Source organism: Eulemur rufifrons, chromosome 9 (genome assembly GCF_041146395.1).
Source record: "Eulemur rufifrons isolate Redbay chromosome 9, OSU_ERuf_1, whole genome shotgun sequence".
Lineage (NCBI taxonomy): Eukaryota > Metazoa > Chordata > Mammalia > Primates > Lemuridae > Eulemur > Eulemur rufifrons.
This window is the reverse complement of record NC_090991.1, coordinates 47,519,873-47,538,050: the sequence shown is the minus strand read 5'-3', so window position 1 is coordinate 47,538,050 and position 18,178 is coordinate 47,519,873. Positions and strand designations below refer to the sequence as shown.

Genomic DNA, 18,178 nt, shown 5'->3' with positions numbered 1-18,178 from the left:
TAATTATCCTCTCTCTCCTACATTATCTATTTTTTCCTTAGAGAAGGATCATTCCCATCTGTTCACAAACATACTGCACTACCTCCCACTAACAAAAGAAAGCAAAATACACACACACACACACATAGAAAGGAAAGCTTCCCTTGACCCTATATCTCCCTCCAGCTATTACTTCATTTGTCTTCTCTCGTTTATATCAAAACTTTTCAAAAATTTCTCTCTACTTTCTCGCCTCTCATTCTCTATTGAACTTCCTTCAGTCAGGCATTTACACCAGACATTCTTTCTAAGGTCTTTGATGCTTAGCTCCATCACCAATAATTTACCAGGCTTTCTTCCTCAAATCACATTCTTCATCTGGCTTTTAAGCAACCATCCTTCTGTGTCTTTTCTCATTCCTCATGGACCACTCCTTCCCATTCTCCTCTAATAAGTTTCCTTATGTCTTGCTATAGGCTGGATATTTGTCTCTTCCAAATCCTATGTTGAAATTTGATCCCCCATGTTGAGGCCTATTGGGAGGTGTTTGGGTCATGGGAGCAGATCTCTCATGAATAGAATAATGCCCTCTCTGGCTGGAGGTGAGTGAGTTCTAACTGTATTAGTTCCCATGGGAGCTGGTTGCTAAATAGAGCATGGCACCTCCTCTCTCTCTATCTCTCTCTCTCTCTCTTCCTCTCTCGCCATATGATCTCTGCACATGCCAGTTCTGCTTCACCTTCCACCATGAGTGGAAGCAGCCCAAGGCCCTCACCAGAAGCAGATGCTGGCATCATGCTTCTTGTACAGCCTGCAGAACCATGAACTAAATAGACCTCTTTTCTTTATAAATTACCCAGCCTCAGGTGTTCCTTTATAGCAACACTAAATGAACTAAATCATGTCTCAACCTCATAGCATTGCAGTGCCTCTGGCTCTGTGTTGTACCATGATTCTCTAACTCCATTCAGTCCCTAGGAGAACTCATGAAGGCCTAGATCTTTAAATCCATATATGTGCAGACGGTTTCCAAATTTTCTCTTTAGGTGCGACCTTGTCTCACAACTCCAAATTCACATATACAACTTTCTACTCTTTGTCACCATTTGGGTATCAAATAGGTATCTTAAACATACTCTGGCCAAAACTGAATTATTAGTTTTTGCTGCTCCCCTAGATTCTGTTTCACAGCCTTTGCACTGGTTAGGAACCCTATTTCTGCAGATATCCACAGGGCTTGCTTTTTCTATTCTCGGGATCAGCAAATAGTACCTTAACTCAGAGGCCTCCACTGAACACCCTACCTAAAATAGCACGCTATCTTTGCATGGGTAAGTTCCTTTATATATTTTTTTTCATACCCCTTAACAGTACCTGACATTAAATTACAGTTATGCATTGCTTAATAATAGGGATGTGTTCTGAGAAATGCATCATTAGGTGATTTCATCATTGTGTAAACATCGTAGAGTGTACTTACAGAGACCTAAATGATATAGCCTACTACACACCTAGGCTCTATGGTATAGCCTATTGCTCCTAGGCTACAAACCTCTACAAGCATGTTACCTTGCTGAATGCTATAGGCAGCTGTAACACAATGCTAAGTATATTTATGTGTCTAAACATAGAAAAAGTATGTTAAAAATATGCTATTATAATCTTATGGGACCACTGTTGTATACGTGAGCCATCATTGACTGAAAAATCATTAGGCTGAGCGTGACTGCATATATTGTTTCTTTACTTTCTGTATCTCTAACTGTACTTTAAGTTTCATGAGGGCAGGGTCCCTTTCTATTTAGGTCATGATTCCCTTCAAAATGTCTATGAATGACCTGACACATGGTATATGCTCAATATATAAATGCATGAATTAATGAATTTTAGAAAAATTGAGGACTGGTTATTGAAAACTGTTATTTCACTGGCTGCATTAATTCTAGTCTTAGAGAGAGAAAAACACACAGAGTAGCTAGTGAGAAAATAAAGCGACAATTTAGGATGGGAATTATTGTTCATTGCAATGAACTGTTGGTAAGGATGTAGAAGTAGCAGATATGGATTCCTGTATCAGTTCTTCTACTTAATAATTATGTGATTGTAGGAAAAACACTTTCTTATTCTGTGTGCTTAACTGATAAAGTGGTTAGATGAGTTACATGGGAGATTCTTTCTGTTTTAATATTCTATGAGATAATATCTCTAATTTATGATAACAGTATACCTATAAATAAGGCAGTGTTAGAACGTCTTCTGATGCCAGAGATTGGAATATTAAAGCTACTTTTCTGAGACAGTAAAAATGAAAACAGATACCATATATTGGCCATTTATTCTGTGCTATTGTCTTAAGGGCTTTTACACACAAGGTGTCATTTAATTGTCGTAACAATTTTATGAGGCAAATACTTTAACTCCTATTTAATAGATAAGGAAACTGAGGCGTTGACATTTTAGTAGTTTTCCTAAGGCCACACCACGAGTAATCCGCAGAGCTAGGATTTAAATCGAGATCAGTTGACCCTCCCAGATTTCAATCTAAATTAAATGAGAAAATGAAACAGAGAAACACACAGAGAGATTTAGACAGAGAGACAGGAAGAGAGAGAGAAGCAAAGATGTAGAGAGTGAGAAGAAGATATAAAAGAGAACTAAAGAAAAGAGATAGACAAATTGATATCAAGTCAAGAAACAAAGAAACAGACAGACTTAAAATCAGGAGTAGCATGGCAGGACATCTGGGAATGTGTATTAAACTCTCATATATTATCTCTGTTTCCTTCTGTTCTCTACACACACACACACACACACACACACCAGCATACACAGAGACACTACTAATAAAGATAGAATTATTAGAATTTCATTTTTTCTAATATTTCTAACAGTTTCATCTTTTATTTAACAAAAATAGATTTAATCAAACAAGCACTGATGGTGGTATAAGACAATGGCCATTAAATTTCTGAATTTGTTACAAAATGTATTATTTAGTTCCTAACAGATAGTACTCTATGGGAAAATGGCCAATCCTATATTTCTCTGTTCTTCACATCTGAATACTGGCGTAAGTGGAATTTGGAAAACAGAAAATTCCTTTAAATAAATATCACAACTCTTTGAAGTGCATAAAAATTATGAAACCATGATTCACATACTTACTAAGCAAATCTTTACTGATGTTATTAAAATCAGGATTAATAAGCTATGTGTATATATATGCATTAGCATGATTATTCTAATACAATATCGGTAATTGATCCTAAATTCTGGCTGCTTTCTCTCATAATAAATAGATTGCTGAAGTATTTATTAGATACTAACTGGACATCATCCAGACTTACATGTCTATATTTGTAGATCAAGAGTGGCAGCCTAAATGGACTACAATTTCATCTTCTCAATATATAATCCATTTTGAAGTAGCAGGGGGAAAATCTAGTACATGGAATCTATACTTAGGCCAATGCTATTTGTTGCTTTTCAGCGTGTGCTATTTTCTGACTTGAGTGGTGCCCATTATATTTTGCTTATATGTATTATTGGCAACCTGCTTTCCAAGTTATTCTTCCAAATATCATCCCATAGCAGTGAGGGAAAAAATAAAAGCTTGTTGGATTTACTTCATGGAAAAACGTGTGTTCTCTTGTGACCACAAGGTGGCACAATGGTGACCAAGAATATTCAACCTCCTAATAGAGTTGCAATTACCAGAAGCATTTCCATAATTGTCATTATTAATACTGTTGTTATTATCATTATGACATTTCATAATTAAATATCACTCTAGCCTTTGGAGAAAAGATAAAGTGCTTTTATTTGTTTTCTTTTTTACTTCTTCCTTCTGCCTGCAAAATCGTTAATATTTTACTTTCTTCTAATCCCCAGCCCCCAAAAGGACAAGTAGGTCTTCAGATCCATCATTTTATTTATTGTCCAAAGGTTTAAAACAAGAAGTAATAATTTAGATAATAAGTGACATTGCTGGAGAAGGATAAATAAAACTTTATATTGTTTAATGGATCTAATGTTGCTATCCATTCCGTTTTGGTCTTGTCGTGACTAATCTAACATTTGTTCATAAAATAAGAATAAAATGCCATTCTGGAAACTTTGGCTTACAGTAAAGCTTCACATTTGTTATTTGTAAATTGCTATTTTTCTAGGTTCCATGCCAGACACAATATTGACAAAAGCACCCAGAATATACCAATGTTGCTCTCCGTTTATTTTATGATTACTTTGTATTGAGACTAGACTGTCTCTCCTCATGTTCAGGGGGCTAGGAGACCACTGAGACCGGGGAATCTAGGTATTGCAATGATAGTTATTTACACTTATTGGGAAGGTATAAAAGAACAACCGCTCTTTCTCAAATGAAAATGAAACACAGGCAGGCCCGGTACAGTTGTTTGTCATTCACTAAACAAATCACTCACCTGAAAATGCACTTCTTAATAATAACACAAAGGGTTAGTAGCACCCTTGAGTCAACATTTTTTCCCCCAACTTCCATAGATTAAGAGTTCTGCCATTTTATAAAACTTACTAGAATGTTTGAAGCCCTTTATTAGTTTATGTCATAAATGTAAGTTGCCCTCATCAGAATTTTAATGCCTTACCATAGTTACCACATTTTTCATACTGCTACTTGCTTCTTGCCATTGCAATTGTGAAAGCGACATTTCATGTTATTAAAAACCATATTTTGTGTCATTTTTAAATGCCTTAAATTTTGCTCTTTTAAATATGCCTGATTTTAGAAAAGGGCAGTAATATTAGATGCAAACACTGAATTCAACAAATATTAATTTAACTGAATTATCAATTATCACAGAAAGTACAAAATGTACATCACAGGTAGTTATACATTAAACATAGATTTAAAAGGAAGCAGAAAATATCATGAAATTGGAACTTTATAGCTAAATTCAGATAGTACAGTAATCATGAGTGTAGAAAAGACTGTACTAAATTATATATAGTTTCTCTTTAAACTGCTATTAAAAAAAGTTATAAACGGAGTGGTTTATCAACAACAGAAATTTATTTGTTACAGCTCTGTAGGCTTGGAAGTCCAAGATCAAGGCAGACTCAGTGTCTGGTAAGGGCCACTTTCTGGTTCATAGAAGACACCTTCTCTTTGTGTCCCCCTACGTCAGGAAGAGTGAAGCGTCCATCTCAGTCCTCGTCTATAAGATACTAATTCCACTCATGAGGGATCTGCCTTCATGACCTAATCACCTCCCAAAGGCCTCCCCCCCCATTTAATACCGTCACCTTGGGTAGTTAGGATTTCAACATACGAATTTTGGGAGGTCACAAACATTCAGGCCCTAACAATATGTTAATGAAAAAAAGTATAAAAAACCAACAAGAAAAGAAAATCAAGGCTAGAAGTGAGTGAGGATAAATCATCACATTTTGTGGCTGCAAGGAACCGTGAAAGTAATTTAAAGCACATTCATGGCATAAATGTTCAGAAACAGTGGACCAGAGAGGTTAATTCCCCCCCAAACCCACAGCTCATTACTGGCAGTGCTGAGACGAAAATCAATTTCTCCTGGGAGCAGGAAGAGAACACATTTAGAAACATGACCTCAGACATCAACAACCACATCAAGATGGAAGCATGGATATTAAAATAAAAAGTGATCATTAGTAGAATATTACTATCCTACAGCTTAATAATGCTTTTGCTTTAAAATTCCTTTGAAACATCCCGCTGTTACTGATGTATAAGAAAGAAAACAGGGAATATTCATTTATTGAGCAAGTTCTAGTTATATGTGTGTGTATACAAATCCATATATACAAACATACACATATGTACATATATATGTGTATCTATGTATATATGTACACACATACATATGTGTGTATGTATGTATGTGAGGATATCCTCATGTTCTCCTCATAATTAGCCCATGCTATGGTTTGAATGTTTGTCTTCTTCAAAACTTATGTTGAAATTTAGTTGTCACGTAACAGTATTAAGAGGCGGGACCTTTAAGTGGTGATTAGGCCACGAGGGCTCTGCCATTACTGTGGCCATTATTGTGGGGGTGGGTTCTATAAAACAGAGACTTTGCCCCATTTCTCTCTTTCTTGCCCTTCTGCCTTCTGCCATGGGCTGACACAGCAAGAAGGCCCTCACCAGCTACAGGCCCCTCAATTTTGGCCGTCCCAGACTCCAGAGCTGTGAGCCAATACGTTTCTGTCCCTTGTAAATTAATCAGTGTGTGGCATTCTGTTATAGCAGCACAAAAAAGATGAAGATGGCCCACTAGGTAAATATGATTCGCTCCATTTACACTCATGAAGAAACTGAGTCTCGGTGACAATTAGAAAACTCCCTAGGTTCACAGCAGGCAAGGGGCACACCTGGAATCTGAATTCACTCCTGTTTGATTTAGCCGTGATCCTCCTGCTAAAGTATGTCAGATGTGAGAAAAAAGGAATTGTTCTTCCCCGATCCCAAAAATGAGTTCAGCACACCTCTTGCTTTCCAGCACATGAAGTGTGGCTCTGAGTCTTCCTGGTGGTTTGTAGTTTCAGGGGGGCCTCCAGCACATCACAGGCCGGCGAGGTTGTCCAGGTTCAATTAGCAGCAGCTTATTTGGGTTGCGACAGGTCATTTTTGGACGGTGAGTCTGCGTTCCCTGAGGACCCCTCCAATTTACTGGAACATGTTGAGCCGTTTGAAAATAACACTTTATTATGATCTGCAGCTGTTAAGTACTTTTGGAAACGGCTTTAATTTAATACCCAGTAGGTAGATAATGCAGGAAGATTATCCTGTATTAAATGCAGTTTGATTTTTCCTTGGTTTGGTCCTATTCATTAAGCCATATATATATATATATATATATATATGAGTGGAGTAGTATTTTTATTCTCAAAGGACGATTTTACTGAATGCTGATGCCTCACACAACGGTGAGGATGTCTGATATAGGGAATACAAAGTGGTTCTGGTGAGATAGCACAGAAATCATTTACACTTGGATTGGAAATAATTTATTTTTCTTCTAACAAATGGTTGCGTGATTTCTCCTTTTCAATTATTTTGCTTGTTTTCTTAGATTAGGTCAATGTTGAAATTTAAGGAATGTCAACTGACAAAGCACTAAAAGGGATGAAGCGTTCGCTGCTGGCAGTAATAGGAATAGCTTGCACTTTATTAGCAATCATGTGTCAGGCTTTGTTCTAAGCACTTTACAAATATTTTCTCACTTAACTCTTATAGCAATTAGGAGGTGGGTACTATTATTTTCTTTATTTCCTGGTTGAGGAAACTTGGGCACAGAGAGGTGAAGTAAATTGCCCAAGGTCACACAGTAAGAAAATAGTAGGAATAGAATTCAAACCTAGGCAGTTAGTTCTTAAGCCTGTACTTTTAACCATAATTTAACAGAGCAAGGAAAACTATAGATAAGGGAACTAAGAATCAGAGACGCCAGCAACGTTGCTCCATGTTGCACAGTATTGATAAGACTAACAGCAGGTGCCAGCCCAGGTCTGTGTGATTCTCTCCAGTCGGGCTACTTTCTTTACAGCCCCTGACTCAGGAAGGGACCAGGGCTGTTTAAATGAAAAGAAAACCCTCCTGCCCACTTTGTTTCCTTGTTCTTTAAGGCTAGCCCTGCCAGAGGACTAAATGTTCCTGCTCCAAGGTGACAGACTCGTTGGCAATAGATCAATGTCCATGGGTGTGCCTCCCTGTGCATTAGCATTTCCCTGAAAAGGTGTGAGGTGTTTTTTTTTTTAATTCAGTCATTTTTGTCTACGTTTTGGAGAAGATTATCCTCATTCATCATGGCTCTTACCAGCTGTCTTTCACATTTTTTTCTTTCCTTACCCAGCCTCCAGCCCCTCCAAATAAATAATGACCAATTAACAGTTCAGTAGTACTTCTAGAACATGTTGGACTTCTATTCAACAAAGGATATTGAAATGATCACTTTCTGCCGTTTGATGGTTATGAAATAACAGTATCTCACCCTTGGGCTATGTCAGGACTGCTTATCACCCTGGGTTGGTCATTGGTCATTGTGTTTTCTTCCTCTTCTGTCCTCCACATCCGTGTCTCTTTGGGCAGATAACTTCTCTGAGTCGGAGGTTTCCTTCTATGTAATCTGAGATCTGATTAAATGAGTTTATGTCCTCTGATGTCCTAAAAATCTTTGGTTCTGGAATTGGCGGCTGGCAGCGGCTAGCTCTGTCCTTAACCCGGCCCCTGTGGCTGGCCTGCCTTCCTCAGGCAAACTAGTGTCACAAAGAATCAACCAGCAGCACAATAAATAATTGATCTCCAACATGTGCTTCTAATTCTAATAAAGGGCATTTAACCACAGCGAGTATTGCATGTGACTGAAGTATGTTATGTGGAAGTTGGAAGGTTTCTGATAACTTTCTGTAAAGAAGTTTTCACAGTGAGTAAACCTCTTGGGGCTCTTTCTATCTCAAGTTCAAGTTGCTTAGATAGCGATTAAGGTCATTTTATAGGCCCCTGTGGTAAATGATAGCATAGAGAAAAAAGCATTCGTTGGCTATGTAATTTAGCAAGACTTAATCTATTTGTTTGGGTTTTCATCCATCAGGCTTGCTGAAATGCTTTAAATAATTAACCTGTTTCACTGCAGCCTGAGGAGTCTCCAAAGTTTCCATCCAGGGCCTGACATGAGTGATTACCCAGCATGGATTGCTTTATTTATTTGCAAGACTCTCAATCTCGGTCCAGCTGCTTTTTCTTGGGACAGGAGATAGATCCTAGACACAGTATCCTTTTACTTTACAGGATTTATAAAACAGAATAAATCAATGAGACCAAACAGCAAAAGGCAATAGTTTACTTATTTTATTTCATTTTTTTTTTTTTAATTTTCCCTGCTAGCAACTGAGTCTATTGCACTTTGAAACATTTAGGAATGTCGACCTAAGTCTCTAAACTCTGCACAAAGGATCCCAAACCACAGGCACAGACCTTTCCAAGGCAAGGAGCGCAGGGTGGCAGGATGAGGCAAGAGGCTGCTTGCCCCCAGCCAAATCTCATGACCCAACCACACAGTCACAAGAGGAGTGTATTCAGTTGCTTTAGTAAACTGAGAGCAGTTAGAGAAACCCTTGGGAATTGACCCAGAGATAAGATTTTCCTTACTGAAGCAAAGCTCTGAAGCAGTACCGACCAATGATGGTTTCTAGGCAACACTATGATCATGTGTCTTTAGGAAAATGCCCCTTGTAGGGAACCTTGTTTGCTCACTCCCTACAGAGTTATCGGAACTGAGTCCCCCTTACTAGGTTTTGTTTTCAGAGACCTCATATCCAGGGGAACCTCTGCAGAGAATTTACCAAGTGTTTCCCTGCTGCTTAACCTGTGTGTTCTGTGTGTTACCTGCCCCTTGGCATTTTGCTTATGGTTCTAAAATCTTTTTTCTCTAAAGCATAGGTCATACTGCTCCTTTAAAAATGAAAGAGAGAGAGAGCGAGAGAAGCCACATTAATTTTAGAATTGAGGCAGGGTGTTTTGATTTATAGAGCACCACAGGCCTTATAGGCATAGGCGTGGTTTCTAGAAATCCACAGGCAAAGCTTACCTTAAAAACCCCAGGACTTTGTGCATGCCTTGCAGAACCTTCAGAACAGAAAAATCAAGGCTTGTCATGGATGGGACTAGTAGAATATTTTTAACTGAGTCGAATCTGGTGCCTAATCACTTAAATAGGAGTGGACCAGAGAATCTCCTTTGCATATGTCCTGGCCAACTCAGACATAATGAAATACAAATATTTAAAATAAGGATCCAGGTTCCTTGGTGTGTGTTTAAAGTCCCCTCAAATGTTCTGAATTGATGCTGTTTGGTCTTCAAGGTGGGGAGGAGGGTTCTGAGACAATATTAGCGAAGTTTTCTTTTTTTGTCTAAGTCATACAGTGCTGACTTTACCCAAATCTCTGTGGATTTTAAACCATTTGCCCTAGTGAAAGTCCCAATAAAACACAGAACATACTCTGTTGGAGGGAAGTAAGAAGAAAAAGGGCAGCCGACAGCAGGCCTGGTCAATCCTTTTATCAAGGTCACTCAGCCACCAGTGTCTCAGAGGGATTTCCAGGCCAAAAGCAATTCTTTTGTGTTTGTTTTACAATAATAGTGGCATTTCCTCAACTCCCCAGAAAATGTGTCGTTTCCACAGCAACGACAAATGTCATGGACAAGTACAAGTTGGACTTAAATTGTACATCATTTTTTTCCTACCAGCCTTGTTTCCTAGATAATTCCCTTAGATATATTGCTCACTACGTCAGAAAGCATACTTACTTTTGCTTATGAAAAAGAAGTCTGGAGATATGCAATCTTGGGCCGCTGTCTTTCCTTTCTATTTTCCCTTGCAGGGGTTGTGTTTGATTTGTGTTCTCACAAGGTGGCTGCGAGAACTTCAGCTATCAAGACTGGCCAGATGGGAAGAGGGTGAGCAGGCAGAGTGACAGGGCATGTGCCAGCTAAGTCAGCCCCTATAAAAGAGCTTTCATAAAGGCCACACCCAGAGATTCCTGTTGACATCTCACGGGCCAGAACACTGCCGATTAACGACCCCTCCCACCCCACCCCCAGCTGCATGGGAGACTGGGAAGTATAGTTGCAGTTTCTTTTAAACTTGAGCACATTGTTGTCCCAATTAGGATTTTTTTTTTAGGAAGAAGCAGAGAATTGATTGATGAAATGGACATTTAAAATATCCACTTTACTGTTTTATTGTGAGGATTAAATATATCTGGGTAAAATAATGCACCTGCTTGATGAACTGGTGGCACATGAAAATAATATTTTCTTCTCTCTTCCTGGGATTATTCATTCCTCCGAGGGTCCTGTTCACAGACGGTGGAGCAATACCTTGATGCCACAATTTGTTTTCCATCTAATTAACTTCATTCAATAATTTCACTTTTAGAGAGGAGACAGATGGCAAAAGAAAAAATAATATTCAACCTCTTTCTCATCATTGACAGAGCATTTGAAACGTGAAATGCCATTTGACATAAAGCCTTCTTGCAATGCTTACAGAAGCAACTAATGGCTAAGTCAGATGTACCTGTTTTACAAGCTGTTAAAAACCCATGAAAATGGTTTACAGTGCTGCTTGTGTTCTAATTATATGAGGAGCATTCTCATTTTTTGATACACTATACCCCTGCTGACTACATCAGCAAACAGAGTTTACACCACTGGGAAAAGAGGTATATGCACACGCTTTTTGCATCATTTTAAGATCTTTATTATTAAGTAACTCATTGGGGGTGTCAAAGTATGTTATAAATCTACACAGAAATTAGAGATAAATATTATGGAAATTTTGATTTTACATTCTATTTTGGGGAAGAGGGTTTGATTGTAGAGGCACATAGCACATACATGTATTTAATTGGACACTGATGCCCCTATCCTGATACTGATGAGGCAAGCCTCAGGGATAGACAGAGTCCTGAAAGCAAAGTCAAGTGAAATGAAACTAGACATGGGTGAAACAAGCTAAAAAAATTTTTTTTAAAATCATTATGTTTGTTGTGGTGGTGGTTGTTTTCTACTTAGGAGATTGTAGTACCCTAATTTAGCCAAGGAACTGCTGCTATAAGATCCATATCTACAGTACGTATGTAATTTAAAAAATGGAGTTGCATTCCTGAAGCAGGGCAGGAATTGTGACTTGTGAACTGAACAAATCTCTTATCCATAAAACAGCAGGAATGAAAGATTTGCATGTGTGCATTTAAAAAGTAACCTTATTGCTCCTTGGCAAAAAAAAAAAAAAAAAGAGAGAGAGAGAGAGAGAAGAAAGAAGGAGGGAAGGAAGGAGAAAAATGAAGAAAATGGAAAGAAAGGAGAAAAACCACTTTACATACCTATATATTTTACTTTATTGATAATTTTGGACCATGTGATTTATTTTGATTTACTCATGTGGTTTAATTTAAATGAAAGAGAGAGAGAGGGGAAGGGATTTTCCAGAAAAAACAAAAATGATGTGTATGTGTATATATATTTAAATAAAGTAAACAAGTAAAAACTGTGGCACATACTTATTGCCAGCTCATCAACAATGTAAAAACAAAAACAAAACACAAATAATTCTGAATGTCGCTAATAACGCTTCAATTTATAAAGCTTAAAGTGACTCTCTGCTCCTAGGTAATTAGATATGTGTTTAATGTAATCATGATTAACATCTTTTAATGTGGAAATAGAGTATACACATTTATCTCATCTCCTAAAATTTAAGCAACTTCATACCACTCAGATTATCCACTTGATGTGCATTAGAATCATCTTGATTGTGTTCTATTTCACAAAAGCATTCATTTAAATGATTGTTCCAAGTTCAGTGAAAGAGTTTCTTAAAATCCATGACTGGAGTCATTTATGTCTTGTAAAGTGACCAAGATAGGGACGCATACTGGGCACAAACAAATACCTCCCTCCCCACCCTCCCCACAAAATGTTCTATCTCTTATATAGCAGCCAAGGTTGCAGTCTATCCAGACACAGGCAAGCAACGTTTTATCTCAAGGCTCTGAGGATGTTTATAGCTGCTAACCATCCCTTCATCCTATGGGTAAGATCCTGTCCCTTCATCGTGTCCTTGGGGAAGGTAGGAGGTGGGCCCAGGAAGTCCCCTTGTCAGAGAACCTAAAAAGTCACAGTTGCCTTATTTCTGCTCTTGATGTGTTGGCGTCAACCAGAGCATTTAAGAGAGATGCTGCTCTGAATAACGATGTCGATTTTTCTTCTGCCTCATCAGTTAGAGAAAAATAGCTTCAAGCACTCATTGATCACTACCTGGGCAAGTGGCAGTGGAATTAGTGGCATTATCAGTTTCTTGCAGTTGTTACCTCTGCTGCAGACACTAAGATACTACGACAGGCAAATAAAGTGACTCAAACTGGTGAATGATTTCACAGTCACATAGCTCAACATTACAGTTTTTGGAATGCGTGTCGTACATATCTTGGTTAGATGATATGATTTTTTATAGGAAATCACACATTATAATTTTTTATATATTTAAAAATGTATTATTCATGCTGGCTTATTTGTCTTCCTGTTTTTATTTATTCCAGCATTTATTCTTGCCCTTGTTCCCCATTACTAAATACTGTGTCTCCAATTGAAGATATAAATATATGAGATAATAAAAGGAAATAAATTCTAATCAATTAATAGCATTCTTAATTCAAGATTGGCTAGCAAGAAAAAATTTAATATTTCAGAACTATGGCATTGTAAGTTATCTTTTACCAAGTTTAACCTACTCAACTTACTCATCATCACCACAAAACTTAGCTAGAACATTTTTTACAAGCCATGTTTACTACTATTTGCCTTAAGGTGATTGGCTGGAGAGTGAAATGATCAAGGGGTAGCCCTTGTAATTACAATTTAGGACTACATTTGGGATTCTACAGAGATTCTATTTAAAGTCAGGAAAGCTTTCTGGTAAGGTGCTTCCTTACACTCATCCGTGGCAGAAGTGGTGTTCTCCTCTGGGTTTTCACAGCTGCTGACAATGGCAACTGCACTAAATGATCTTCGTCTGACCTTGGTGTCTGATGTGCAGGAGTCTCGAACTGGTGGTGGTTTTTCCATGTTGTGCAGCTGCTGGTCTTTCCAGTCCAACTGTTTGGCGCTGCAAAAGGGGGCATATACTTCAACACTTCCCTCAAACTGCAGACAGTTCACTTTGTAATACTTTCTCTTCACTTCCAAGACATCATGAAACCTATGGCCCCAGAGAATTTCTCGGGGAACGTAGGAGCTTCTAGATTGGTGGGATGTCCCAGTGGAATCACCAGTATAGATAAACGTCACCAAAATCTCGAAGTTATCTTTGGCTACTGCTTTGCGGTCGAGGGCATACAGAGGGCTCTCCTGGTCAATTTCATGAACAATAGTTACTGGTGTGACAAGGATGATCTGGTCATTGACTAATTTGAGGTCTTTAAACGCCATTGTCATCCTCCCTTCGCTGTCTTCTGTGTAGCGGAGAAGTTGGGCTCTAACTGTTCCCTCTACCACATGGTTTGGTCGGAAATCACCAATGCGCCACATGAGGCAAAGCTTCCCATCTCTCATGCCTATGAGCGCAAAATAGCTAAAACGAATGGTTTGGGCTCTCTTCCGAGCAGTTGCCATTTTGGCCAAGGCAGCTCCAATGATGAAGGTATTTATGATGCAACTTAAGATGGACTGAAGGATCACCATGAGCACTGCCACAGAGCATTCTTCAGTGACACAACGGTAACCATATCCTATGGTGGTTTGGGTCTCGAGGGAAAATAAAAACGCCGCTGTGAAGGAATGGACATTGTCAACACAAGGTGTGATGTCTGGGTCATTCAACAGATCTCCGTGATGAAACGCTATGAGCCAAAAGATGGAGCCAAATATCAACCATGAGAGAATATAAGACAAAGAAAATATCACAAACATATGGCGCCACTTGGTGTCCACAAGAGTGGTGAAGATGTCAACCACATAGCTCCCCCATTCTCCGAAAATGTGCTTGAAGTACACATTACAGCTGCCGTCTTTGTGGAGCAGACGTCTTCTTGCTCTTCTCTTCTCAGCTATCACGTGCTCTGGGGGGTAGCCGGGGTATTTGGAGTCCACGTTTACAATCCTATAGCTGCTGCCGTAATAGCTCATTCTTTCCTGTGTCCTTAGAGCATCCAGGTGTGCTTTATAGTAATAATAATTCTAGGTGTGTTGCTATTTCTTGGTTTGAGTTTTCAGTTAAAATCTAAAAAAAAAAAAAAAAAAAAATTAATTAAACACACTTTAGTTTTAGCTTTCAATTTCCATCTTTACAACTTTATAGCAATTTGCCACATTTGGAGCAGTGTTATACCACCTAAAATAGCTAAGACTTATTTTGAACGTTAGAGACACTCACTATTGATTACTCATTTCAGTTTAGAATCCAAACTCAGTCATTATAGGAACAAAATATGCAATTAGAGAACATAACATTTTTATGTATGCATAAGGCTTGAGCAAACACTGTGATTATCCCAGATGATGCCTCCCTACCTTTTCTGACCTGACATAAAATTTTTTTTTTGCTTTATTTGTATAGATTCTTCTTGCATGAGGGCATTTAGAAAACAACATAATGTATAATATAAAAAGACAAAATGTAATTCAAATAAGTGTCCAGCAGTCTCATAAGCTTTCTAACTGAGTCAAATGGTTTTCCTTAAAAGAAGGATGCAACAAGGAGTTTCTGCTTTCATATGATAATGCTACTTACATACTGCTGGCTATAACAGGCAACCCCTCACCTTCAGGACCTGTCGCTCTACTTTCTCTCTTTTCCACGGAGACCTTTCTTCCTTGTGTACTTCCCACGACAGAACAGAACTGACAGAAGCACCTACTTCACATTAAACTCCTTTTCCCCTAGCTCCACCTTTTAGTCTTGAAAGAAAAAAAAAATGTTTCTTTATCCCAGAGGAGTTAAAACCACCCCCAGGTAAGCTCTCAGCAAGGTGTAAAATTGCTTCTGCCTTTGTCTCATAACATCCATCTTTTTTTTTTTTTTTTTTGGACACTGGCAGCTCTTCTCTTCCCGGCTGAATAGAAGCAGAAAATTTGCCAAAGTTGCTAATCTTGTTTCCCTCTTAAAGGGAGCATGCTACAATTGGACCCTTCTCTCTAGCTCTTCAGTGTTTTCCTGATGCTTTCACAACCATCCTAAGCAAAACAATTTTTCTCCCTTCAAATTTAGTCTTGAAAAGATCAAGACAGAACATACAGTTCTTAGTTCTTATCATGTTTAGCATCCATGATACAGGCCAATGGATATCCTAGCTCAAATCTGAAAGTAAAGTTAAAAAATGCAATGTTAAAATTGTCCTTAGTTACTTCTGTGCAAAAGAAGAAAGAAGTAACTGCAGCCTAATTTGGATGGTTTAGTAATTATTAGAATATGTGTTCTACATAGTCAGCCTCTGTGAGATGGGATAAAGGGAGTATAATTTGGAAACTTTAGGGGACCTGCCACTCCACTGCGTAGAAAATGCAGTGTGAGTAAGCACTATTCCTGACATTGAGACCCATTGGAGCCAACCAGAGAAATTAATCACTAAATACATACGTAGCATCTTCCCTGCTGCAAAAAGGCAGAAAGAGTTAATTTCCCTGCAGTGAGAAAGAATCATTTTTCTTTTCCTCCAGGGATCGGGGCCCACTTTACAATAAACTCTTTGTTTAGTGGACCACTTACGAGGATGGACTCTGCTTACTGCTGAAAAGTCTTGCAAGGCCTGTGTGGATTCCTCTCTGCCCCTCTCCTGCCTATCGGCCACTTTATCCACGCGTTCTCCAGATCTGTTTTGAGTCATTAATGTCCTTTCCTCCGTCAGCACAAAACTGTATTTTGGGGGACACAATGGCATAATTTTAGGATGTGACCCTGGGCTGCCAAATTGCTTTCTGGAATGTTGACCGTAAAGTATTTCCACAAATTTTGTCCATAACATCCACTCCTCATTGGAGGTTCCTGTCCGATTCGTCAGTGAACGCTACTTCACAAACAGAAGTAGCTGCTATAGGGATCTCAGTCTCCACTCTCCCACCTGATCATATTAGACAGGAGATTGGGACCAATGATAATCAATGGTAATGATTTCAAATTAAAAAGCAGATTTGGAGATAGAATCGTTTTCTTGTTAAATGCTCTACACTCAGTTCCTTCAAGGAAACTACACACATTGTGAGTCCGAGAGTTAGAAAACACAGTTCATAAATCAAGAGCTACTGTGTGCCTCTGCTCTTTCCTGCTGCCAGAATAAAAGTTTTTATTTGAAGTGGCATTCAGTTGGCATCACTTTGAATTCCAGTGATACCAGCAACTGTTATAAACAAGCCTCTTTTAAAACACCTTCTAAAATGTGCTAATTAGGGAATGAATTCTTAGTTAATACAAGTTACAAGTGAGCAAATTTGAGTCTGTGGAAGATTTGTTGCTGAATAATGTAACAACTTCAGAGGTACAAGTTACAACTGTGAGAATTCTGCCCTGAACTCACCATGTCCTCTGATGTGGTTCGTTATTGTGAATACTGATTTCAACTTGTCCAGAGACGAGCATTCAGATCTTAAGTTTACACACTTCATTCACAATTTTTTGAAACTCCAACCACATAAATGGTACACTTTTAAAAAGACAGTTGTCTTTAAGCTAGATGACAGATTATAATCAAATGAATCATATTTGGTCTGATTCATTTCTCAGTCTATATAAGACGAGCAAAGAACTTTATAGAGGCAGGTCCTTTTGCCAAAATGGCTAGACAAAATAAATATGTATGACTCTCTTACTTAGTATATTGTGTTAATTTGAGCACTTTTCCAATTCTTTGCCATTAAATAATAGAGGATAGCACTTGCTGATATTTATCATTTGTACTTCTTAGGATTGAAACTTGGCCTTAAAAGTATCTTAGTGCTTTCATAATCATCTTGTCACTAACAAGTCTACCATGAGAAAACATTTGCAATTGTTCCCACTTCCGTATTTCTTTTTGTATGTTGCTGTCTATAAACTGATAGTGGCTATTTCAATGGTCTCAAAATTCCTTTTTTTAAAAATTGAGTATGAAAATTAGATCAACTGTAATTACAAAATTGTGAAATATAAAGTTCAAAGGTAAATGCCGAATCAGGTAAGGTCTGTTTTGTCAGGTAATGAATGACAAAGGTAGGGAAAGCACAGGGATGGTGTTGCCATGACATAGAATTCTTTTATACATGGGGCTAGAGTAAGAGGCAATGCACAGTTGGGATGGTGGCATTTCCTCAGGATGCCATCAAAGTTCATTAGAATGTCCAAAGACTCTTAGGAAAGCACTGAGAAACTCCTTGATTTACTTCATCCCGTGGAAAGAGCTGAGAGAGAGGAAGTTAGAGGAGTCAGTAAACCCAATCTTGATTGTCTCTTTTCTCATATCTGGCTCATTGTATTAAATAAAGACATTTTTAAAAAATTATGAATCTACTTTGACTGGTAGGATCTACTTTTAGGCCTTAGCTTTCTAGGTCTTTACATGGATTCAAAGAGAAACTTGTACTAATTTAGCACATATCAAATGGGCCATAAACACAGCAGGGGACATTTGCAACAAAGCAACTGAACATTCTGCA

The 18,178-nt window shown here is 38.3% G+C and overlaps 1 protein-coding gene across 1 annotated transcript; it reads right to left on the bottom strand.

Moving 5' to 3' along the window:
- Nucleotides 1-13,378: 13,378 nt before the first annotated feature.
- KCNJ16 (potassium inwardly rectifying channel subfamily J member 16) lies at nt 13,379-14,680 on the bottom strand. Its single transcript, XM_069481660.1, has one exon. The coding sequence runs from the start codon at nt 14,678-14,680 to the stop codon at nt 13,421-13,423; it is 1,260 nt and encodes a 419-aa protein (XP_069337761.1). The 3' UTR covers nt 13,379-13,420.
- Nucleotides 14,681-18,178: the final 3,498 nt, after the last annotated feature.

Coding starts and splice junctions, on each gene's coding strand:
- KCNJ16 (XM_069481660.1), bottom strand. CDS start 14,680: ATGAGCTATTACGGCAGCAGCTATAGGATTGTAAACGTGGACTCCAAA.